General features: G+C 38.4%; 1 protein-coding gene across 8 annotated transcripts; it reads right to left on the bottom strand.

The window, feature by feature from the left end:
* SAAL1 (serum amyloid A like 1) lies at nt 1-25,508 on the bottom strand. 8 transcript variants are annotated; one of them, XM_032226075.1, is made up of 14 exons: nt 25,138-25,508; nt 23,254-23,422; nt 17,643-17,811; nt 14,890-14,985; nt 11,870-11,953; nt 10,350-10,429; nt 7,820-7,879; nt 6,572-6,687; nt 5,447-5,630; nt 4,844-4,929; nt 4,556-4,744; nt 3,051-3,247; nt 1,854-1,946; nt 1-167 (listed from the first exon to the last, which is right to left on the bottom strand). In XM_032226075.1, exons 3-14 carry the CDS (start codon nt 17,766-17,768, stop codon nt 75-77), a joined length of 1,404 nt encoding a protein of 467 aa, XP_032081966.1. In that variant the 5' UTR covers nt 17,769-17,811; nt 23,254-23,422; nt 25,138-25,508; the 3' UTR covers nt 1-74. The 8 variants fall into 8 exon arrangements, with proteins under 8 accessions (XP_032081966.1, XP_032082007.1, XP_032081992.1 ...); XM_032226116.1 differs by lacking the exon at nt 25,138-25,508 and adding an exon at nt 25,038-25,108; XM_032226101.1 differs by lacking the exon at nt 25,138-25,508 and adding an exon at nt 24,867-24,934.
* Nucleotides 25,509-27,117: the final 1,609 nt, after the last annotated feature.

Here is a 27,117-nt window from a genome sequence, read left to right as displayed (position 1 = left end):
TTCTTTACCCAATGCTTTCTTCAAAGAGAAACAAATTATTCACAGTCTCCTTGTAGCAAAATAGACACATGGAGCTATGCCTGGAGTTTCAAACTTGGGAAGCTTTTGCTCAGGTTGTCTGCAAGAGTCTGATCTGCTCCATGCAGCACTTCAAGAAAACTTTCCACCTGGAAAAAAAGAGAAATATATTTTGTCATATACTGTATAGCAAGTTGAATAAAGTAAAACATGGAGATTGCTAAGCAGGAGGAACTTATTCTGACAAGCACCTTGATCAGGATGTAGATAATTTCCAAACTAGTTTATGGGACATCAAATAATAATTTCTACAGAGTTACATACACAAATGCCTTCAAAGCTTTCTAGGTTTTGAACTTCCCAAATATCAGTCAATATCACTTCGGTGACAGTGGAAAAACTTCCTTTGTAATCTATTCACTGATGCTCTTTTACATGTAATGGAGAAATCATTGTGCAAAGGTTTCTTGGGTTAGAAAACAAACCAAACAAATACGGTTATAATATAGGTAGTCTTTGTCTTTCAACCACAATTGAGCCCCAAATATCGGTTGCTAAGTGAGACAGTTTAGACTTTTCCTGCCACAGTTGTTAAGGCAATCACTGCAATTGTTAAATTAGTAACATGGTTATTAAGTGAATCTGACTTCCACATTGATTTTGCTTATCAGAAATTAGCAATAGCAATAGCAATAGCAGTGGACTTATATACCGCTTCATAGGCCTTTCAGGTCTCTCTAAGCGGTTTACAGAGAGTCAGCATATTGCCCCCAACAATCTGGGTCCTCATTTTACCCACCTCGGAAGGATGGAAGGCTGAGTCAACCCTGAGCCGGTGAGATTTGAACCGCTGACCTGCTGATCTAGCAGTAGCCTGCAGTGCTGCATTTAACCACTGCGCCACCTTGGCTCTTAAATATTAAATATGAGCCAGATGCCAAGTGTCCAAATTTTTGATTCCACGACTGTGGGGATGCTGCAATGGTTGTAAGTGTGAAAAACAGTCATAAGTCACTTTTTTCAATGCCATTGTAACTTTGGATGATCACAAAACAAATGGTTGTTAGTCAAAGACCTGTATCTATTTCACCAAATTTATAACCACATTTCTGAAGAACTATAGGCAGTGTACAATAAAGAACAAAATTACAACACCAACATGACAATAAAAATCCTCTGATCTGAATACCTAGGATTGATGCTCTCAGTCAAAGGAATTGGTGAAATTCAAAAGGTAGAAACCTTTGAAGACTATGTATCACTGTAAAAATTATATTATAATTTACCTCCCAGAACTACAAGAAATCCCTCTGTGATCTGGCAGCTTAATCACCAACAGTTTTTCTGGCACTAACATATTCCCTTATTTTGCCAGTAGGAACCCCAAAATATTGGCACAAAAGTATATTCAGGGAATTTATTTATTGATAGATATCCTTGCCTCTGGTTCAGAAGCTCAAAACCATAGGACTCCCTCCTGTTTTTCCCTCACTGCAACAACCCTGTGAGGTAATTTGATCAGAGAGGACTACAACAGCCCCAAATCACTTGGTGAGCTCCCTTGGCTGAGGGTGGATTCAAATCTGCGTTTTCCCAGTGGCAGCTCAATACCTTAAAAATTTTATGGCATAGGTTATATAACTTGAAGCTGGGAGGGGAAGGAAGAAAGGAAAGAGAAGAGATGCATATTTTTATTCTACCAATAAAATTTTACCAGCCATGTTTTTTAATATAAATCTCTTTAAAATATTTAGATGGAGTCACATATATCAGAGATATTTATCCTTGACAATAGCTCAAACATAGCTTTTGCTTATTTCAGAAGTCATACATACCGAAGATGAATACAATGGAAGGAGATTTTGAAATGCGGAGGAGCATTTCTGTTCATTTATATGACCTTGCTTGAGCCCCTCCAATATGTTTTCCTAAAAATACCAGCAAAGAGTTAGATGCTGTTTGAATAAAGCATTTGTAATAAAGCTTATTAAGGATGGTAACTCAACTGTGAAAGACAAACATAAACAGTGTGTTCCAATAAAAAATGTGAGTCATGGCAACCCAGTGATCAAAGAAAACATTTTAATATTAATAACAATTCTGCATATGAAGAATGATAAATGTTAAATATTGAACACTGGAGTATTTAATATTCTACTGTCTTTCATGTGCATAAATCAATCTTTGAATCAGTGTGGCTATAGAAAAGGTGTTAAAAATGTAATACTCTATAATTGCTAGAAGGGTTCTGTAGGGTAGTTTTATACAACATCTGAAAAATAAGCACTTAAAACAAAAGGATAGATATATATTCTAACTCAATCAAACTAAAACAATTTATTTCATTAAAAAAAATATACTCATCCCACAGAGGACTGACATTCTCTGTCTACAGTAACTATTTTCTAGTGAGATTCTTGCATAAATTATAAAATGCAAGCCAGCCAGAGTTTTCCATCATTTTTAACATGCTGAGAATGTTCTATGCTTCTTACGTGTATATGCTCATACACATAAAAAAATAAGTTCCATTCCTTTCCATTCTAGAAGACAATTTTATAATTCGTAAGACAACAAATGCTTCAAAAAATTTTCAGAACTTCAAAAGATGTGACAGTGCAAGTACAGCACTAATATAGACACCCAGTTTATCTGTACAGCCCTTGGGGGACAAAGCTGCTTTAATAAATAGCACATATTTTTATAATTTATAGCAGGTTTATAGCTAGAAAGTGGGAAACTGGTCTCTCTCTCTCTCTCTCTCTCTCTCTCTCTCCCTCCCTCCCTCCCTCTCTCTCTCTCTCTCTCTCTCTCGTTGTAGTGGGGAACAGGAGGAGGAAGATTTGTTGGATATGTTTATTGCCTTGATTTATTTGTAACAATAATAAAGGCAGGATATAAATAAATAAAATGTTAAAGGTACAACTCCTTTAATGCATACATGGATACTTGTTACAACACTACCATAGTGAATAAAACCTGGGTTTAAACCATTCCTTAACTTTCAAGTTTATATGATTATTTTTTTTTACCTCTGATAATTCCTGGAGCATATTGGAGAGTAATTCACAACAGATGTCCTTCAAGATTTTTAAATGGAAATCGTCATCAACTACTTCCAATTTCTCACACTCTTCTGTCTGGGATTTCTTTGAGCTGTCTACAGATCTCTTCTCACATTCATCCATGTTTTGTAACACTCTAATCATGCTGTCAATCAGAGCCAGATCTGAAATGCAAAAAAAATAAAATAAAATTATGAATGAAAGTATGTTGGGAAAAAGCAGAATTCCTAGTAGCAAAGTAAGTTTTAAAATAGGTAGACTTTGCAGTCATTGACATTATCAGATGAGTATAATCTAAAAAAAGTCAGAACAGACAAAAGATAAACAAAGAGAAGCTGTTCTTTCTTCACAAATTAACCTAATATATATTATATTTCATTATATTTTCAAATGAAAATATTTCCCATAAATATTTACAGACAAAACAGTCTGTAATGCACACATCTTATATGCTATATTAAAAAGGACAATGTCAATTTGTTAGAATGTTATCATTTCAGTCAAAAATCTACGGCCTCAGACAAATTGGACAATATTTATCATAAATATTTATTCAAATCAAATGTAGGAAAATTAACAACAGCTTCAATTTATGTCCAAATGACAATAAATAAAATATTATGAACTATTTTTCTTTTAGTTCTTGAAATTGCAGAGAGAAATTTTAGATATTGGGAGATAAAAATAGGACCCTTTTGTGTCACTCTTTCCTCTTTTAGATGTATTGAAAAATAAATGTCTTTAGAGAGATTTATTTCACCAAACTTACTCAAGTACACAGTGGGCTATATCTTTAGCTCACTAATCAATTTTATAGATGTTGAAGTTGCTAGCTTCATTAATGCAGATCACAATCCAATAACTGTAAGACTGCCTAGAGGAATTTCCAGACCAATGAGAGTGGAGGCTGAATGTCCTATTATTATTGCAATTCAAGTAAACTGAAATGCCAATGTGAATTAGAGATTCTGACAAATCAGTTTACTTCTTGAAACTTCATAATCGACAGTGTAGGATTGCAGGAAAGCATTCATGAGAGAACTGTTTATTTCTTTGGAATGAAAGAAAAAGAAAACCATTAAAGAACAAAAGATCATATTGATAAATGAACTGAAGCAATTATGCTCAAGATATAAACAGAATCCAGTCTTAGATTTAGAATAAACTGATTCAAAATCAAATGGGCATAAAGGAAACGAATTATACTTACAAGATGATGATTTTGCTAAGCAGAAATATTAGGAAATTAATACCATTGAAAAAGGAAGAACGCAAGCTATGGCAAATTTACCACTTATGAATAGCAATAGTCATGGTTCACATGTAAATTGAATTGAATTTATTCCTGCCAATTTTTTAATTACCTAAACTCCACTCTGACCTCTGCAATCCTTCAAATACTCCATATTGAAATTCTGTGATTATATTCCCCACCATTTCAACTTTTGTAATATATCAGGCATAACACTTACTCTTTCCCATGGTGACATAGTCCTGATCTCTCTGTGAAGCAAAAATGGCTGATAGCACAGATAAAATAGAAGCCAACAGGGTCTTCTGTTCTTGAACAATAATTGGTGGATCATCTGGCTGGCAGAGTTCATTGCAAAAGAGATTATATAGCAAGCTCCATGTTTCCTTTCCTCTATCAGAAGATTTGACTGAAAAATGAGAAAAAAATTAGTCAAACTCTGAAAAAAAATTCTTTATTAAAGGACTTTCTACAAATACTTTGTTGTTACATGCTTCAGAAAACATACCGATTGTTTGAATGCCTTCATCCACTGTAGTGAGCAGCTGTAGAATATGCATATAAACTTCAAGTCCTTCGGAATTGTTATCTGAGCTGCAGTAAAGCATTATGAATTTTAGTTAGAATTATTCATTAAGAAAGATTTGTGTGTCTCTGTATCTATATGAGGAAACTCACAGTTGAAGGGTGACATATTGCTGAAAAAAGAAATTTTTTCAGCAATGAAATTTTTCTACAGTGATATCCAGAGGTGGGCATCACATAATGTAACAACCAGTTTGCCCAGAACCAAAAATGTGAGCTTGCATGCATACAGAATCCAACTTATGGCAATTAAAGAGGATGGGATAGTGCCGGGGATGGAGGTGGGGCGAGGGGAGGAGCCCAGCCACTGGTCGGAACTACCGGTTCGCCTAAACTGATTTGAACCAGCAACAGCCCACCTCTGGTGAGTTCCAAGAAAGTTAAACTCCAACATTTCCATTTAAAATTGACATGATTTGGTGTTTTCACTATAAAAGGCAGATAAAAGTAACCTGAACATTACTTGTCCAATATGAAAAAGGTGCCTTAAATTTCTATGCTTGCATGCATACTGACAGATGCTTACCAAACTTGTTTTGCAGCTTCAAGCAGACAAGGTAGAATTTTAAAATTAGGGACATCATCTGGGGAATCATCTGTGGGCTGTTCCACTAATGGACAAGAATCTTTTTTAATCCAGTTTATCATTAATTCTTCATCCAAATCAAACAACTTATCAACCACTTCACCAACTTTCACCAGCAAGTCCACTGAAACAAAAATTAAAGTACAGTTAAATTAAGACCACATAAACCACAAAGCAGAATTCAGAAAGTAAAATATTTTAATACGCTTAGTATACTATGCTATATTACTAGCTAATAGTAATTTGGATGTTTACTGCTTTGAGAATCTTTATAGTATTAGTAAATGAATATAATTTTATTTTCAACTAAATAAATACAAAATGACCAGAAAAGTAACCCAAGAAATGTTTTTTTTTTCTTTTTCTTAACTTGTATACTACTTCTTTCAACTTACTCTGCAGGAGTGTTAAAATAAAGCATAGCATTAAGAATTAGAATGTGGATTTCCAAAAATCAGTTTAATGCTATTACTAAATATCAGAGCAACACTTTGGATTTCAAGGCCAAAATGTGCTTTGGGGTATAAAAGGGCATGCACATACCATCTGTCTACAACTTTTTAATTGGAAATGTTACATATTTACCTTTCATATCTTGTACTCTTCCCCTTTTAGCCTATGTTTACCTTTTAAAATATATTTAGGACAACTTAGAAAATCAGAAAATCAGTGCCACTTATGGCACTTACAACTGAAGGTCCTTTTACCAAAAACCTGGATAGCTAAAGATTCCAGAAAGATGTTTCCATTGTTCCTTCAGTCTGGAAACGTAAGTGCCAACAGTACTTTATGAAGATCTAACCACATTCCTACTTTATATTAATGTAAATATAGTATGCTATTGACAACCCAAAGATATTATAACCATAGGAAAAGAAGGCACCAAAAACTACTCCACTTATTCACATGGTTTCGCTATATCGTGGATTCTTTGTTTCTTAACTAAGAATGCTTTAAGCAAAATTTTCCCTACAAATAATTTAATATTAGATTCCCATATTAGGCGTTTCCTTACTTCAAAAATGCTCTGATGCAATAAAATACATTCTTCATGTATTAGCTTACCATTTGTAGAACTAGACATGATAAAGCAGAAACAGTTATAGACAGACGGACTTTGTCTGATTCTCTCCACCCAAATATTAGCCACTTCATATTGACAGAGGCAAGTCAACAGTAACCTAAAACACAAATGGAAATTTAACAATGTGAGATTTTTTTGAAAAGCCCAAATTTATTTATCAGTCCTAGGAGCATCTAAAGGTAAGCTCATTAAATCTATTCCTAAATTAACTTGCATAGGGTTTCACTCTTCAGTTTTTATCATGATGTATGTTGATTAGACATGCAATTAAAATTAAAAGCAAATAAATGATATATGAAATCAATTTAAGTGTGAAGACCAAGTAAAGGGAAAGTAAGAATACCGTACAGAAGTCCTGGAAGCATCCTATCAAGTTCAGTAGCAATTCTCCAAAGTAAAATTAATAAAAAGTGAATCTACTAGCTTTCTAATTGCTTTTTAATTTATATTGCTAACTGAGCCTAAAGTAATACCTTGCCTTAATAAACTGCTCTGGGGACCAATGGTCATGAGGAGGTAGACCATGAAGAAAAACGACAGATCATTTAAATCATTTACCGAAAAGAAGATCAACTAGATTCCTTACTTTAGCCTTTTTGCCAACTAGAATACTCAGATATCCATGACAGTTGCCATGGACTGGAAGGATTAGAAGCAGCAAACTTCATTATCAGAATAATAATTCTTAAACTATCTATTGTCCAAAAGTACAAGGATCAAAAATAGCCACTTCAGCAAGGCCTCTAGAAAAGGAAGAACAAGCCATGCTGAATAGAATGGGTTGTATGTATGTATGTATGTATGTATGTATGTATGTATGTATGCATACATATACATACATACATACATAGAGTATATAGAGTATGTATAGGGTATGTGTATACACACACACACACACACACACACACACACACACACATATATACACACACCAGTATACGTATATTGCTCATCATCTTTATGGTCTTAAAGAACTAGTCCTCCTTTTCACATTGAGTTATTCCAACTACCAGCTTAATCTTGGTTTGTATAAAACAACCATACAAACAGTTGACCAAATCAGAAAATTGCATTTCACTGCAACAGAAACTACAAGTTTGCATATAGTGTACACAAATATCATGGTTTACCTATTTCCAGGTAAATCGGAATTCTACCATTCTAGCTTACCATTGCCTCTTATGCCAAAGGTATTTTAATCACTCAGAAACAAACAAAAAGAAACTTACCTGCTTGTTTCAAGCAGAGTCGGGGAATCAGAATCACATAAATGATGAAGCACTATTTGTCTGGAAAAATTATGTATCGGTTAAGCAGCATATAACATGAGACAAACATTATTTTCTATGCCTTTACTCAGACATCGGTCAATGTTTACTGAGCCTTCCCATCCTTAACATTTAGAATTGTCAAAATAAAGTACAAGGGAAATGTTGGAGGTTGTTTTACTACAGGTAGTCCTCACTTAGCAAACCGTTCAAAGTTGTAACAGACACTCCCCCCCCCCCCCCAAAATAAACTACTTACAACTCAATTTTCAGAATTCACATGACTATATTTTGGGTGCTTGGCAACTAGCTCACCTTTATGACCACTTGCAGTACTTCACATGACTGCAATTTATGATACTTTTGGCCAGATTCTAGTCTTTAGGACTAGTTTCTAGCAAAAAAAAAATCCAAAGGAATATATGGATTCACTTAATGAGCGCCACAAAAAAAGTCATAAAATCAAGCAAGTTGTGTGCATGTCTTGGTTTACAACTGTCATGAATAAAATGCTTCGCTCCATTACAGTCCTAAGTGAAAGTTTACCTGTACAAACTACACAAGGCCGACTTTTTAAAGTCTAGTCCCAACATGCACATATCACCTTTTTTTTTTAATCTACAGAAGAATGCTTAAAACTGTGCTTTATAAATAGGACTTTGAAGGTTAATGCCAGCTGGTGTTTTTAGACTACCACTTTTTATTTATTATTGCTCATGTTGAGTGTGATGCTTGTGATGCTGTAGAACAGGGGTCCCCAACCCCCCCCCCCGGCCACATCCCACTTCTGGGCTGCAACCCGTTGAGAACAGGGCCACACAAGCAGTGGGTGAGTCTGCACACACAGCTCCACTTGTGCTCGCACCCACCGCTTGTGCAACTGGAGCTGAGCCCACTTGCACCCTTGTCCGCCACTCACACGGAACCATTCCCTCTCCTCCCATCAGGCCGCCATGCTGAAAAGGTTGGGGACCGCTGCTATTTTTTACCCCTAGTTTGATTACATTGATTGGAGCAGCATACATTTTCATTAATACATACTTGACTTATTGAATGGTTCAGAGATGACAACTATGACATCAATCCAAGAACCTGATTCTACACAAATATACTTGTAACATTTCTAATAAAATCTGTAGCAAAGCCATTCAGAAGGAAACAGTAAGATTTATTGCTTCTACTAATTAATAATTCAACAGCAACAACATTGTCCTGTTTTGCATAACATAAGATATATAGGACACTGAAACAGGAATACAGATAGACCTCATTAGCAGAGTAGGGTAGGGTAGGGTAGGGTTCGGCAGGGCAGGGCAGGACAGGACAGAATTCTTTATTGGCCAACTGTGATCGGACACACAAGGAATTTGTCTCACAGTGCAGAAGCTCAGCATACAGCAAGTATCGATCATAATAGCAATAACACTTAGACCAGGGATATCAAACTGGATTTCTTTGAGGGCCAGATCAGTATTTTAGTTCTCCTCCACAGGCTGACTGGGGGGGGGGGGGGGAGATGGCACGGACGTCTCCTGCAGCACCGTCAGCCAAAATGGGGCATGGGGAGCATGCGACCTCCCCGTGCCCCATTTTTGGCCTGGACGGTGGGCTGGTTGAGTTTGACACTCCTGACTTAAACTTATATACTGCTTCATAGTGCTTTACAGCCCTCTGTAAGCGGTTTACAGACTCAGCATATTGCCCCCAGCAATCTGGGTCCTCATTTTACCAACATTGAAAGGACAGAAGGCTGAGTCAATGATCATAATTTAGTGACCACAGTTGGGACTGGCAACTTGATCATAAAGTGAAACGATTGCTAATGAAATCATGACTGAGCTTTCCTTTTATTTACAGACCTGTGAAGGTCATAAATGTGAGGACTGTTTTCGTTACTTTTTCATCACTGTCATATGCACAATGGTTGCTGGATGAGGCAGTTGCTAAGCATGGACTATCTGTATAATTATAACATTAAACAGGTAGATCACTGATCCATAAAGCACACCTTTTACCATTTAACTACTCATGTTCCACATTTCCTATTTACAAGACCAAGTTTATAGTGTCTGACATAGATATGAAAATATCCACAGGTATGGCCCCTTTTAGTCAATCTTTTCGTCCCTGCCCTCTCTATTGGTCTGTGTTTGAGATTGCTATCTTGCTTCCCATTTAAAAATCAAATGGAATATTAAGCTGCAGGAAAGCCCTACTGCTTTTCCAAAAACATTTCTTTCCCGTGATTCTCTTAATTCTGAACACACTTGTCCTTGATAATGTTTGCTAATACATATGTATAAAATCTTTTCTTTTCTAAAAAAAAATATTCTTACTTTTGGATTGGCCATACCTTACAAACATTAACATCAACTATATTTTTATTTTATTCTACAGTATATTAAGAATCTGTGTGTACTAAATGGTGTTGTGTACTAAATAGCAACAGAAACTAAAACTGGAGTCTGAAAATCATGAAATAAAAACTTACCCCAGGTTCTCATCTTTACTAATAGATATGCACGTGTCTTGGCAGCAGGCCATATTTCCCAGAATACCTACACATATTTCCTGCAATGAAAAATATAGTAGGTTAACATAAAGTTATATATACATTAAGATAAACATTATCGAGGAAATAATTGCTTAGTTCTCAATATATGCAGTATCAATTGAAGCAGGAATCGAATTCTCTATGCTGTCTTTTTTTCCTCAGCAAATAGCCAAATGTTTTAATAAAGTTTAATAATATATTTATTAAGTATTACATTTCTCGTACTGATAGCCTTTGCACAATACAACATTTTGGTATATATATTGTCATTTTCTACAAGCAGCATTACCTTATAGGCAGAGGAGGAAGTGCTGCATATACTGCCTTGAACTCCTAAAGGAAAGGTGCAATAAATCTAAGAAATCAATCTCTTGCTAAGAATGTAACATGGTTCCACCTCTATCAAGCTACTCCCTATTTTAATTACCCCATTGTGTAATTTTATATTATATGACAAAGAAGAAGGGGGAAAGCAAACACTGGCTCGATAATATCAAATATGACACAAAGTTGAACATACAATTGAAAGAAGCTGTGTTGGTCAGAGTAGCATGGAGAGCAGTTGTCTATAAAGTCACCAAGAGTCGGACACAACTAAATGGTTAAAAACAATAATAATTTTGGAAGTTATATCCAGGGAATTCAAAACCTTAGTTAAGCCAAGAAATGACCCATCAGGATATGTCAGTTAATATTTCTTAAATAGAAGCACAGAAGTACACAATCATGTGATTTTATAAATGTACTGTTTCTCAAGATTAGTAATATTAAGATCTATGAATGTCCCAGAATTCTCATCCTGTGGCTAAGTCCCTCAGATTTTAAAGCTGCTGACATTGAAAAATACCGCTCGAACCAATGATAAAATATTTAGAAAACCATAGAAGTATACTAAAAGTAATGGATTAATAACAAGTGTTACTAATAATTCAGAAATATTTAGTCAGTTGCATATAGTCCTCGACTTACAACAGCTCGTTGTAAGTGACCATTCAAAGTTGCAATGGCATCAAAAAAAGTGACTTAGGAGTTTTTCATATTTATGTCAGTTTCAGCATCCTTATGGTAACATGATCAAAATTCAGATGCTTGGCAACCTATATTTATTATGGTTGCACTGTTCCCAGAGCCATGTGATCACCTTTTGCGCCCTTCTGACAAGCCAAATTTTTTAACAGCCATGCTACGAAATTAACAGCTGCAGTGATTCCCTTAACAACTATGGCCAGAAAGGTCGTAAAAGAGTACAAAACTCACTTAACAACTATTTTGGTCAGTAACACAAATTTTGGGCTCAATTGTAATTGTAAGTCAAGAACTACTTGTATTTAATGACTTTCTTCTACTTTTTAAGATTGTATTTTTATTTGCTGTTTGTGCTTTATTCAACTGCATAATTCCTATGGTCCAAAACTCAACTACGTAAGTAATAAACATAGATTAATAATAGAACTTACAGTAAGTCGAGGACATTTGGACTTTGCAAGAAAAACCATGAATATGTCAGGGGCTTTAAACTCTTGTAAAAATAAAGCAACATCCTGAAAGGAAGAAAGTTGGATTGTTAATGTACAGTTAAACAAAGCTTGTTTGGTAAGAAGTAGCATAATTTTTAAAAGTTCATTTTGGAGTGCAAAACGTTTCTGCTAGCACCATCATAAATTATTTTTTTCTATTTAACATTTCAACTTCTATTGATGTTATCTCCTCTGAATGGTTCTTGGCAACACAGGAGCTTAAATACAGCAATGTGGTTGACATTACATACTTTCTCTAATTTATTAAAAAAATCAGCTGATCATAAACAAATGATCTAAACATTAATGAATAGATAGTACAAGATAGGTTATTTCTTTTGGAAGAGTAATACCAACAAAACACTTCAGTGTTTTATTTAAGATATGATCTGGAGAACACAGGGAAAATAAGATCTGTATGAGGAACTTCACATAGATTTAATAAACAATCTATGTTTCTTGGGCATCAATGTTACTGCTAACCCACATAAATCTGGGTAGAAAATTATGAATAAGTTTTACAGGGGTCAGGTTGAGGAAATAAAAATATACATATACATATAAATATACTTAAAAATACCATTCACTTTTAATAGTTTTAGTATTATCTATAATAGTATATTACCAAGATTTTTAAATTTATTAATATGTACAGGTAAAATGAGTAACAAAGCACAGAAAAAGATTTGATCATGTTCCAACACTGCCTATACAAACCTGATCACGTGTAAAAGAAAAATGAGACCCACATTTTGGGAATCCCTGTCACTTACAAGCCAAATTTTGCTTAAAATCTTGCAAAGAAAATTAGAGCAAACCAGATAGAGAAATGCCAGATAAATAGGTGAGTTTCAGAGGGATACAACTTGAGATGGATAATGCCAAGCATGAAAATACAAAAAGAAATTTGACTTCATTGACTACAGCCAAAGATCATGTAGATTCTTAGAACCTGAAACATGTTAATATGAAATAGCATAATAAAACAACTGACTCATCTTCACAAATTTTAAAAAATAAATTAGAAATTTCTGTAAAAATTGAGTTTGCAGTAAATAGTTCAGAGTGTATTAGATAAGAATGCATATCTTCTCCATATTTAGCAAATATATTACAAGAATGGAAAATTAAACTTACAGCTGAAAACTAAACTGGAGATTGACAATTTGAGATCCACAGAGGGTAACATTTTCTTAACCAAATGTAACTTTTTTAAAAAGTTGTTTTTGAAAGTTAAAAATGGAATATGAAATACCTTAAGTAAGACAAAGATTATGTCATTTGGCATGCTATGTGAACTTGCAGTTAACAGTGATAAAGTGAAAACAGGTAGTACGCTGGACAAATAAAAAATCTGATACTAGGAAGACAATGACAAACATAAGGCAAAATCATGATGGAAAAAGACATTTCAGAATAGTGAAGCTATGGCTTTTTTGATTTTAAGGAAAGCATATGAAAGCTGGAAATACCATAACAAACAACAGAAAGAAGATACATTTTCAAATAATAATAACTATGGAGGCAGTGACAAAGAGAAACAAATAAAAGTAGACTAGAAAGCACAAGCTCACAGACTTTGACATATGATAGAAGCAGATAATGGCCTACAAAAGTATTATACCTAAAAAATTGAGGGATATAGAAGAAAGGCAAGAGATTAAGAAAACAGACCCTATTAAAGATATTACAGGATTGTTCTTGGGAGAATGACTAAATCTGGGATAGCGAACCTATGGCACGCGGAGCCATTTGTCAGGGCACACAAGTCGTTGCCCTGTCAGCTGACCAGCACGCGTGCGCACACTGGCCAGCTGAGTTCAGCCTTTTTAAAAGCCATTTTTTCGCCCTCCCCAGGCTCCAGAGGTTTTATAGGAGCCTGCGGAGGGCGAAAACAGCCCCCCCCCAGAGGCCCTCCAGAGGCTTCAGGAGCTTCCCTAGTTTGGGAACAGACTTCAGGTTTGCTCATAGAGCCGGTTTAAGCCCTCTGGAGCCTTCAGGGACCTTCAGGAGGCTTCCCTGAAGGCTCCGGAGGACGAAAAATGACCCAACACTCGTAGGGCCATTTTTAGTCCTCCGGAGCCTTCAGGGAAGCCTCCTGAAGGTCCCTGAAGGCTCCAGAGGACTAAAAACGGCCCTATGAGCAAAGTGGAAGTGACTTTCTGTTTGCTCGTTGGATCATTTTTCGTCCTCCGGAGCCTTTAGGGAAGTCTCCTGAAGGTCCTTGAAGGCTCTGGAGGGCTTAAACCGGCCCTACGAGCAAACTGGAAGTCTGTTCCTGAATTTCCGGTTTGCCCGTAGGGCTGGTTTTTGCGCTCCAGAGACGTCAGGGAAGCTCCTGAAGCCTCTGGAGGACCTCCACGGGGTGGGGGAGGCTATTTTTGCCCTCCTCAGTCTCTTATAAAGCCTCTGGAGCCTGGGGAGGGTGAAAAAAACATGCAAAAAATGGGGGGAGTGCCTGTCATGCACGCATGCGCATTGGGGAGATTGCGCATCGCATTATGGGTGTAGCACGCCCGCACACGACTCCCCTTGCGTTCCCCCCGCTTATGGCACACAAGCCAAAAAAGGTTCGCCATCGCTGGACTAGATATCAGTAATTAAAGACAGGCCAAGACAGCAAATATTTGTATATGCAGAAGCTGAAGCCAATTTGAAAACATCTGCCTAATTCTAAAAAGAAATTCCATATATTTTCAACTTTTGAAGTTTTTCTCAGAAATAGATAGATGATAGATAGATAGATAGATAGATAGATAGATAGATAGATAGATAGATAGATATAAAATAGTTTTTGCTTGAAGATACCCCTTCGCTGCAAAAAATTATTTCAGAAATCTTTAATTTATGACTAGCAACTTATCACAATATCATTCCCATGGTTTTAATAGTTTCTAGTTATATACTCAATTCTATTTCCAAATGATTTTAATACTCTACAAAAGAGTTTTAATTAATACCTTATCCATTGACATGTCCCATACTTTGCAAATATCATTCTCCATCTCTTCATCTAGTTCCATTTGTTCTTCTTCATTGTTTAGTTTTGAAGTATCCTTTTAAGAGTTAACCAAGTTGTAGAATAAATAAAAAAATGGATATAAAATTACAAAGTAACTTTAAAAAGCCTACCAGTAGACTCAAGTAGTTATTGTAACAATTATTGTTAGCTACATAAAGCATAATAAATATATATATATGCTGCAATTAAACTAATGTAGCAGTTATGGGAACATTAGTCATTGCAACCAGAGTCCACCCAAGTTATTAAAAGATCAGACTTTTTAATTTCAATGTGATCTTTTGTTTTAAATTTTATGTACCGTATTTTTCGGAGTATAAGACGCTCCGGAGTATAAGACGCACCTAGATTTTGGGGAGGAAAACAAGGGAAAAATATCTGCCTCTGCCTCCCAGCAATTTGCCTCCTTGCAACAAACAGTACAGACAATATACACTGTTTGTAGTGTTATATTTCATACTATATGTGTACAGATACTGTTAAAATGTGCTTTCTGGAAGTATAGTTATTCTCTGCTATTTAAAAGAATAGCACTTTTTAAAACAATAGCACTGGGCCTCTTCAGATCAAGCATTTATTTTAAAAAGCTTCATTTTGTTACATTGCCTAGAATAATAATAAAGCAGTCTTTAAAAAAATAAGTCTAATAATTTGAACATTCTATAGGCATTTATAGTTGTTGACCTACCTCCTTGCAGCAAACAGCCTGATTAGCACAAGAAAAAAAAATCTGCCTCCCAGCAATTTGCCATGTGGAGCAAACAGCAAGTTTCACTTTCAATTTTTCCCAATCATCAGCTGTTAGAGGCTGCAGGAATTGCTATAGCTTCTTGAAGCCTCCGCAAGCCCCCCCTTTGCTGCAAAGAGGTAAATTGCTGGGAACAGAGGCCAAAGGGTGGGGTCATTCAGTGTATAAGACACACCCAAATTTTCACCCTCTCTTAGGGGGAAAACGGTGGGTCTTTCACTCTGAAAAATATGGTATTTTACATATAAAACTACGTATGTATCCTTGCATGACTCTTAGCAATTGGCCATGAGCACTGTGGCTTGCATCATGGTTAGGATGCTAGGTTGGAGGTTAGCACGCCCATGTTCAAGACTTGAGTGCTGCCATTGGGCAGAGTTGAGCTCCCATTCGTCACCAGCTGGGTGTCCCCTCGGGGAACAGTGATGTCAACAGTTAATCCTTTCAACCTGAAAGTGCCTCAGTGTTTCTGACAGGAGTACAGGCAAGCTATTAGACAATGATAATCAAATGATATCTATCACCTTTAACATTAGCTTTCGTGATCCTGTGCCACCCAAATTAGTGTAATTGAGGATTACAAATAACCACAGATATAAAGACACTTCGTTAATGTGTACTTTGCTTACATATTCTGCTACTCTGTTTCTCTTTGTTCAAAGCTAGGTACTGTTTGAAATAAGAGCATTTATTGTTTTTTACTGCTATTGGTTCAGTTAATTAAAAGGAATTTCTCTGGAAAGTCCCAAACTCTACCATATCTTTGTACTGTTGACATTCACTCCTGATAAACCAAAGGTGGAAAAGTTTGAAGTTTACATATATATTAATATTAGTGCCATGATAGGAAATCACCTAACAGTTCAACATGTCTACGTGAGCGTTACAGTAATAGCATACAATGGGTTATTTTTAATCTATGGCATATGTATTTTGTTAATACAATGAATTCATTTAGAATTTGCCCTGTGGGTTTTTCTTTCTTCCAATACATCCTGAATTAATCATCAAATAAATGATTATTTTTAGCAATTATTTAACATCCATTCAGTTTCTCCCATAGAAAATTGTTCATATTTTTTTATTATTATTTTTTCTTGGGTTTTTTTTCCCCGGTTATAAATGTGTTTTTATTTTCCATTTCATTTTCGTACAGTCACATATATACTGTGCATAACCGGGGCCATATAACATTAAACAATAAACACAGCCATTCCTCTTGTCGACAATACCCCCCAAAATAGAAACCCAATGTACCTCTTCGACCCTCCATACACCCTTTCTTTCGCCCCCCTCCAACTTTCCATCTTCCCTCCATCATTCCCCTCTACCCTACTTCCCCTCCCCCTCTACCACTCCTCTCTCCCGATACACTCCCTCCCTTCCTTCTCCCCCTCCCTCCAGTCCTCTCTCCCACCCTCGTTACCTCTCTTTCTTCTATCCCTCTACTCCTCCCTTCGGTGTATTTCTACAATCTATTAATATATTCAGCTTGTCCTATTTTTACAGTGGAATTAAAGAGCAACAGTATACAAGTGCCGTCACGTTACTTTAAAATCTAGCACATACTATATATCCCCCCATCCCCCCTCCACCCTAACACTCCACCTCCCTTCCCCCCCCCCGACTTCCCAGAGCCCGTAAACGGTATAGATTTTTAACAAACAGTCTAAAATATATTAAATTGTTCATATTTTGACTGACTTTGTTCAAGTTTTAACAGAAGAACCTTGGGTATCATTTTTTAATACTCTGATTACATCGTCAGTATCTGCAAACTTGAACCATAATTTATTTCCCAATTAGCTATTAAACACCTATTCTCAAGGTACTAACCCTGATGTATAACCTGCTTTATGGTTGCCACACTTCTATGAAAAGATGTTTCACATTTAGCATATAAGAAGTGCACACAAAGAAGATAATCAATACAATAATAATACCTTGATTAATTTCTCAAGTACACCAATCAGCCAGTGTTTGCTGTAAACTGTATTTCCAATAGAATCCCCACCAGCCACTTCTTCTTCCTCTGAATCACTTGAGGGGGGTGAAGGATTTCTGTCCATATTTATGCAATGCTATCCTATTAATAGATAGATTGAAAGGTTCCTAAAGAAAAAGTAGAAAACAAGAGTTCAAACATTTTATTTTGAAAAGAAAATTGTCTTAAGGATAATCCCAAAAAGCATTAGCAAGAGATGTGGAAGGCCATAGCAGTAAGATTATTTGAAGATATCTATGGTCCTTCCCAATTTTAACATTTCAAATTCCTATGAATGATTTCTAAATAATTTCCAATTTCCTAGGAAAAAATAGGGCTGTTAAACATAACTAATTACAGGTAGTCCTCGACTTACAACCACAATTAAGCCCAACATTTCTATGTGAGGCATCTGTTAAGTGAATTATGCCCCATTGGTACAGTGGTTAGTGCGGTATTGTAGGCTACTTGTGCTGACTGCTGGCTGACTGCAGTTTGACAGTTCAAATCTCACCAGGTTCAAGGTTGACTCAGCCTTCCATTCTTTCAAGGTGGGTAAAATGAGGACCCAAATTGTTGAGGGCAATATGCTGACTCTGCAAACTGCTTAGAGAGGGTTGTAAAAGCACTGTGAAGCAGTATATAAGTCTAAATGCTATTGCTATTTGGCGACCTTTCTTGCCACAATTCTTAAGTAAATCACCAGTTGATAAATTAGTAACAGGTTAAGTAACTCCAGCTTCCCTATTGATTTTGCTTGTCAAATGGTTGCCAAAAGGTGATCACATGACCTTGGGACACAGCAATGATCATAAGCAGGAGTTAGTTGTCAAGCATCTGAATTTTGATTATATGATCATGGGGCTGCTACCAAGGTTGTTAGGTGGGGAAAATGGTCACAAATCACTTTTTTCAGTGCCAGTTAATTTTGGACTGTCCTTAAATGAACTGTCCTAAGTCAAGCATTACCTGAACAAATAAATATAAAATAAAACCAGAAAAGGGAAAACAAAGTCAGAGAAATTCAATTGCAAAGGGAAAGACAATCTTTTTTTTAATTTCTTCAACCTTGGGAACAAATTAAGGGTCCTAGAATTGCAGAAAACACAACTTCAGCAACAGAATGGTCAATTCTTGTAATGCTCTGACTCTGTTGTTCAATCCTCAAACTCACAGCTTCAACCTTAAACTGTCTACCGTGAACCTTACCCCATTCCTATGAGGTCTGCAATGGGAGTGTGTATAAGGGCACCAGCATGCCTACCGTCCCTGTCCTACTGTCCCCATTTATTTGTACTCATTTCCTTGTTCATGTCCATGTTTATACTTAGACCTGTTATCTTGTATATGTTCGACAAACTAAATAAATAAAATAAACAACCAAAAACAAGTCGGGGCGGAGCTAAATGACTGAATTGCCAAGTTAAAGGCTTGGCCTCCTAGGGTTAACAGTAACAGAGTTGGAAGGGACCTTGGAGGTCATCTAATCCAACCCCCTGTTCAGATTTTGTTCCTCCTCGCCCTCATCCTCAGAAAAACCCCATTCACAGAAAACCATTTCCCACAAGCTACCATATACCGGGACCCGTTCCTCCCGCCGTCTACGCCAACCTCCACTGAAATCCCAGCGCCGCCACGCAGTTTCCCACCCACCCACTCCCACGTGCACAATTTGGCTTCCCGCCGTTCCGGTAGCCGATTCCGATTGGCCCGTGTTTTTGTTTTGTTCCTAGAGGACTCCACCTCCTTTCCAGCTTTCCCTTCTGGTTCCCGCCTCCCGTGGGCTGAACCAACCCATCAGCGGCGTCGGGCCTGGGCCTCTGGAGCGGGCGGGGCGACAAACCTCGTTCCCTCCCGCAGTTGGAAAAGACCCGGGTTGAACCTGGAGCGGTTCCTGGGGTCTCCGCACTCCTGGCGGTGAAAGGGCTTCCTCTCGCAACGGCCAGAAATTGGTTAGCGTCCCCCGTCTCGGAGAAGACGCGTCCGTCCTCGCACGCACGCAGCCCTTCGCCTCTTCTGACGCGGAGGCCAGGGCGGCCGCCCCCAAACGTTAGCGCCCTCCGCCGGCTTTTTTCGGTGCAACGTCTTTCTCAGGGGTTGTGCAAGAGAAGCGCCGAGACGCTGGAGGACGGGTGGCAGGTCGAACGCAACTCACACGTTCTCCACGTTCAAATGCCGCCTCTTGGTTGCTTTAGGACAAGGGTCTCCAACCTTGGCCACTTTAAGCCTGGCGAACTTCAACTCCCAGAATTCCCCAGCCACCATTGCGGACTTCAACTCTCATTGCTGGCTGGGGAATTCTGGGAGTTGAAGTCCGTCAAGCTTAAAGTGGCCACGGTTGGAGACCCGGCCGACTTTGGCTGCCTTGCAAGGTTGCTTGGCCTAGTTGATAACTGGATTATCAACGGGGGCGGGGGGGGGGGAAATCACCTGGAGATTTGAAAAACAACAAAAATCTCTCGGGGGGGGGGGGGGAGGGAGGCAGCTGTAAACCGTAAAGCTGCCAAGCAAAACTTATGGTGGCAAGCACCTGGAATCTAGGTCAATTCAGGGTTTTTTATCTTTGTACTTTTTACATCAAATAAAGTAGGAAAAGCCCGTTGAGCGGTGTGGCTTTTAAAAATGCTTCTTAATTCCTTAAATGTTAACTCCTCTGGGTCAGATTATCAAGAAAGATAAGAAAAGTGAACTTCCAATGGAGGAGCTGATAGCATTGGGAATCTATCCAACTGCCTTTCTCTCGGGATTTGATGGTGCTTTTTCTTTCTCTGCAACCCTTATCTAGATTTAGCCCATTTTCAAATTTGATCCTCCCCCCCTCCCTTGGAGAACATGACTCTTGGAAAATGTTGCTGCCTTTATTGCATACCCAAGAATCTATTGAGAATTCTTTTTTAAAAAACCACTCCTGACTAAGGTAACAGCAAACTATTTCCTACATTTTCTAAGAAACCAGCATGGGTATGTCTATGTACCGTATTTTTCAGACTATAAGACACACCAAATTTTTTAAAAAATTAGGTAGGTAGACAGAGGGATAGAGAGGGAGAGAAATACAGTAGGTAGGTAGGGAGAGAAGGAGTATAGGTAGGTAGGTAGATGAAGAGATATATTTATAGAGAGAGAAATACAGTAGATAGGGAGAGAGAAAGAGTAGGTAGGTTGGTAGGTAGAGGGATAGAGAGAAATAGAGAAATACAGTAGGTAGGTAGATGTTTCCAGGTGTATTTATCCATGTGCTGTAGAAAGAAATCGCTGACAATCTGCAGCACCTAAGACTTTGTTTCTGCTGGCACAGCACTTGATCAATGTAATTCTCATCAATCAAAGAGCTTTCCAAAAGGAAAAAAAATGTTTGTGCACTCTGCAGACCTCCCAAAAACAGCCCATTCTTTGCAAAAATGGGCCTGTTTTTTAAAAAAGGCATTAATAGCCTTGGGGAGGGAGACTTGCAGAGTGCTCCTGGGGAAACGGCCCATTTTTTGTGAAAACCGGCACGTTTTTTGTCAAAAAAAAATTGCATACATAGCCTTATGGAGGCTTATAGAGTGCTGTTGGGGGCTGGGGGGCAAAAAACAGCCCATATTTTGCTCATTTCTGCCCTCCCCAGCCCCCAGGAACTCTCTGAAAGCCTCCATAAGACTATGCATGGCCATTTTGGTGAAGGGGCGGGGCTTCAGGAAGCCAAAAAAATATATGCTGTATTCAATGTATAAGACGCACCCAGATTTTCAGCCTCTTTTTTGAGGAAAAAAGGTGCATCTTATACTCTGAAAAATAAGGTGATCAACCAAATGCACGTAGTCCTCAAGTTACGACCACAATTGAGCCCAAAATTTATGTTGCTAAGTGAAACATTTGTTAAATGAGTTTGCCCCATTTTATGACTTTTCTTGCCAGTTATTAAGTGAATCATTTCATTTATTAAATTAGTAACCAGATTGTTGAGTGAATCTGGATTCCCCATTGACTTTGCTTGTCAGAAGGCTACAAAATGACCCTGGGACCTGCAACCATCATAAATATGAACCACCTGCCCAGCATCTGAATTTTGATCATTTGACCATAGGTATGCTGCAATGGCCATAAGTGGTCATAACTCACTTTTTTCAGTGCTGTTGTAACTTTGAACAGTCACTAAATTAACTGTTGTAAGTCAAGGACTACTTGTATTAAACATAACTGATGGAATTATTACAAATTATTACAAATAACCACAGATATAAAGACACTTCGTTAATGTGTACTTTGCTTACATATTCTGCTACTCTGTTTCTCTTTGTTCAAAGCTAGGTACTGTTTGAAATAAGAGCATTTATTGTTTTTTACTGCTATTGGTTCAGTTAATTAAAAGGAATTTCTCTGGAAAGTCCCAAACTCTACCATATCTTTGTACTGTTGACATTCACTCCTGATAAACCAAAGGTGGAAAAGTTTGAAGTTTACATATATATTAATATTAGTGCCATGATAGGAAATCACCTAACAGTTCAACATGTCTACGTGAGCGTTACAGTAATAGCATACAATGGGTTATTTTTAATCTATGGCATATGTATTTTGTTAATACAATGAATTCATTTAGAATTTGCCCTGTGGGTTTTTCTTTCTTCCAATACATCCTGAATTAATCATCAAATAAATGATTATTTTTAGCAATTATTTAACATCCATTCAGTTTCTCCCATAGAAAATTGTTCATATTTTTTATTATTATTTTTTCTTGGGTTTTTTTTTCCCCGGTTATAAATGTGTTTTTATTTTCCATTTCATTTTCGTACAGTCACATATATACTGTGCATAACCGGGGCCATATAACATTAAACAATAAACACAGCCATTCCTCTTGTCGACAATACCCCCCAAAATAGAAACCCAATGTACCTCTTCGACCCTCCATACACCCTTTCTTTCGCCCCCCTCCAACTTTCCATCTTCCCTCCATCATTCCCCTCTACCCTACTTCCCCTCCCCCTCTACCACTCCTCTCTCCCGATACACTCCCTCCCTTCCTTCTCCCCCTCCCTCCAGTCCTCTCTCCCACCCTCGTTACCTCTCTTTCTTCTATCCCTCTACTCCTCCCTTCGGTGTATTTCTACAATCTATTAATATATTCAGCTTGTCCTATTTTTACAGTGGAATTAAAGAGCAACAGTATACAAGTGCCGTCACGTTACTTTAAAATCTAGCACATACTATATATCCCCCCATCCCCCCTCCACCCTAACACTCCACCTCCCTTCCCCCCCCCCGACTTCCCAGAGCCCGTAAACGGTATAGATTTTTAACAAACAGTCTAAAATATATTAAATTGTTCATATTTTGACTGACTTTGTTCAAGTTTTAACAGAAGAACCTTGGGTATCATTTTTTAATACTCTGATTACATCGTCAGTATCTGCAAACTTGAACCATAATTTATTTCCCAATTAGCTATTAAACACCTATTCTCAAGGTACTAACCCTGATGTATAACCTGCTTTATGGTTGCCACACTTCTATGAAAAGATGTTTCACATTTAGCATATAAGAAGTGCACACAAAGAAGATAATCAATACAATAATAATACCTTGATTAATTTCTCAAGTACACCAATCAGCCAGTGTTTGCTGTAAACTGTATTTCCAATAGAATCCCCACCAGCCACTTCTTCTTCCTCTGAATCACTTGAGGGGGGTGAAGGATTTCTGTCCATATTTATGCAATGCTATCCTATTAATAGATAGATTGAAAGGTTCCTAAAGAAAAAGTAGAAAACAAGAGTTCAAACATTTTATTTTGAAAAGAAAATTGTCTTAAGGATAATCCCAAAAAGCATTAGCAAGAGATGTGGAAGGCCATAGCAGTAAGATTATTTGAAGATATCTATGGTCCTTCCCAATTTTAACATTTCAAATTCCTATGAATGATTTCTAAATAATTTCCAATTTCCTAGGAAAAAATAGGGCTGTTAAACATAACTAATTACAGGTAGTCCTCGACTTACAACCACAATTAAGCCCAACATTTCTATGTGAGGCATCTGTTAAGTGAATTATGCCCCATTGGTACAGTGGTTAGTGCGGTATTGTAGGCTACTTGTGCTGACTGCTGGCTGACTGCAGTTTGACAGTTCAAATCTCACCAGGTTCAAGGTTGACTCAGCCTTCCATTCTTTCAAGGTGGGTAAAATGAGGACCCAAATTGTTGAGGGCAATATGCTGACTCTGCAAACTGCTTAGAGAGGGTTGTAAAAGCACTGTGAAGCAGTATATAAGTCTAAATGCTATTGCTATTTGGCGACCTTTCTTGCCACAATTCTTAAGTAAATCACCAGTTGATAAATTAGTAACAGGTTAAGTAACTCCAGCTTCCCTATTGATTTTGCTTGTCAAATGGTTGCCAAAAGGTGATCACATGACCTTGGGACACAGCAATGATCATAAGCAGGAGTTAGTTGTCAAGCATCTGAATTTTGATTATATGATCATGGGGCTGCTACCAAGGTTGTTAGGTGGGGAAAATGGTCACAAATCACTTTTTTCAGTGCCAGTTAATTTTGGACTGTCCTTAAATGAACTGTCCTAAGTCAAGCATTACCTGAACAAATAAATATAAAATAAAACCAGAAAAGGGAAAACAAAGTCAGAGAAATTCAATTGCAAAGGGAAAGACAATCTTTTTTTTAATTTCTTCAACCTTGGGAACAAATTAAGGGTCCTAGAATTGCAGAAAACACAACTTCAGCAACAGAATGGTCAATTCTTGTAATGCTCTGACTCTGTTGTTCAATCCTCAAACTCACAGCTTCAACCTTAAACTGTCTACCGTGAACCTTACCCCATTCCTATGAGGTCTGCAATGGGAGTGTGTATAAGGGCACCAGCATGCCTACCGTCCCTGTCCTACTGTCCCCATTTATTTGTACTCATTTCCTTGTTCATGTCCATGTTTATACTTAGACCTGTTATCTTGTATATGTTCGACAAACTAAATAAATAAAATAAACAACCAAAAACAAGTCGGGGCGGAGCTAAATGACTGAATTGCCAAGTTAAAGGCTTGGCCTCCTAGGGTTAACAGTAACAGAGTTGGAAGGGACCTTGGAGGTCATCTAATCCAACCCCCTGTTCAGATTTTGTTCCTCCTCGCCCTCATCCTCAGAAAAACCCCATTCACAGAAAACCATTTCCCACAAGCTACCATATACCGGGACCCGTTCCTCCCGCCGTCTACGCCAACCTCCACTGAAATCCCAGCGCCGCCACGCAGTTTCCCACCCACCCACTCCCACGTGCACAATTTGGCTTCCCGCCGTTCCGGTAGCCGATTCCGATTGGCCCGTGTTTTTGTTTTGTTCCTAGAGGACTCCACCTCCTTTCCAGCTTTCCCTTCTGGTTCCCGCCTCCCGTGGGCTGAACCAACCCATCAGCGGCGTCGGGCCTGGGCCTCTGGAGCGGGCGGGGCGACAAACCTCGTTCCCTCCCGCAGTTGGAAAAGACCCGGGTTGAACCTGGAGCGGTTCCTGGGGTCTCCGCACTCCTGGCGGTGAAAGGGCTTCCTCTCGCAACGGCCAGAAATTGGTTAGCGTCCCCCGTCTCGGAGAAGACGCGTCCGTCCTCGCACGCACGCAGCCCTTCGCCTCTTCTGACGCGGAGGCCAGGGCGGCCGCCCCCAAACGTTAGCGCCCTCCGCCGGCTTTTTTCGGTGCAACGTCTTTCTCAGGGGTTGTGCAAGAGAAGCGCCGAGACGCTGGAGGACGGGTGGCAGGTCGAACGCAACTCACACGTTCTCCACGTTCAAATGCCGCCTCTTGGTTGCTTTAGGACAAGGGTCTCCAACCTTGGCCACTTTAAGCCTGGCGAACTTCAACTCCCAGAATTCCCCAGCCACCATTGCGGACTTCAACTCTCATTGCTGGCTGGGGAATTCTGGGAGTTGAAGTCCGTCAAGCTTAAAGTGGCCACGGTTGGAGACCCGGCCGACTTTGGCTGCCTTGCAAGGTTGCTTGGCCTAGTTGATAACTGGATTATCAACGGGGGCGGGGGGGGGGGAAATCACCTGGAGATTTGAAAAACAACAAAAATCTCTCGGGGGGGGGGGGGAGGGAGGCAGCTGTAAACCGTAAAGCTGCCAAGCAAAACTTATGGTGGCAAGCACCTGGAATCTAGGTCAATTCAGGGTTTTTTATCTTTGTACTTTTTACATCAAATAAAGTAGGAAAAGCCCGTTGAGCGGTGTGGCTTTTAAAAATGCTTCTTAATTCCTTAAATGTTAACTCCTCTGGGTCAGATTATCAAGAAAGATAAGAAAAGTGAACTTCCAATGGAGGAGCTGATAGCATTGGGAATCTATCCAACTGCCTTTCTCTCGGGATTTGATGGTGCTTTTTCTTTCTCTGCAACCCTTATCTAGATTTAGCCCATTTTCAAATTTGATCCTCCCCCCCTCCCTTGGAGAACATGACTCTTGGAAAATGTTGCTGCCTTTATTGCATACCCAAGAATCTATTGAGAATTCTTTTTTAAAAAACCACTCCTGACTAAGGTAACAGCAAACTATTTCCTACATTTTCTAAGAAACCAGCATGGGTATGTCTATGTACCGTATTTTTCAGACTATAAGACACACCAAATTTTTTAAAAAATTAGGTAGGTAGACAGAGGGATAGAGAGGGAGAGAAATACAGTAGGTAGGTAGGGAGAGAAGGAGTATAGGTAGGTAGGTAGATGAAGAGATATATTTATAGAGAGAGAAATACAGTAGATAGGGAGAGAGAAAGAGTAGGTAGGTTGGTAGGTAGAGGGATAGAGAGAAATAGAGAAATACAGTAGGTAGGTAGATGTTTCCAGGTGTATTTATCCATGTGCTGTAGAAAGAAATCGCTGACAATCTGCAGCACCTAAGACTTTGTTTCTGCTGGCACAGCACTTGATCAATGTAATTCTCATCAATCAAAGAGCTTTCCAAAAGGAAAAAAAATGTTTGTGCACTCTGCAGACCTCCCAAAAACAGCCCATTCTTTGCAAAAATGGGCCTGTTTTTTAAAAAAGGCATTAATAGCCTTGGGGAGGGAGACTTGCAGAGTGCTCCTGGGGAAACGGCCCATTTTTTGTGAAAACCGGCACGTTTTTTGTCAAAAAAAAATTGCATACATAGCCTTATGGAGGCTTATAGAGTGCTGTTGGGGGCTGGGGGGCAAAAAACAGCCCATATTTTGCTCATTTCTGCCCTCCCCAGCCCCCAGGAACTCTCTGAAAGCCTCCATAAGACTATGCATGGCCATTTTGGTGAAGGGGCGGGGCTTCAGGAAGCCAAAAAAATATATGCTGTATTCAATGTATAAGACGCACCCAGATTTTCAGCCTCTTTTTTGAGGAAAAAAGGTGCATCTTATACTCTGAAAAATAAGGTGATCAACCAAATGCACGTAGTCCTCAAGTTACGACCACAA

The sequence above is a fragment of the Thamnophis elegans genome, chromosome 1 (genome assembly GCF_009769535.1).
Source record: "Thamnophis elegans isolate rThaEle1 chromosome 1, rThaEle1.pri, whole genome shotgun sequence".
NCBI lineage: Eukaryota > Metazoa > Chordata > Lepidosauria > Squamata > Colubridae > Thamnophis > Thamnophis elegans.
This window is presented reverse-complemented; position numbering and strand designations above follow the sequence as displayed.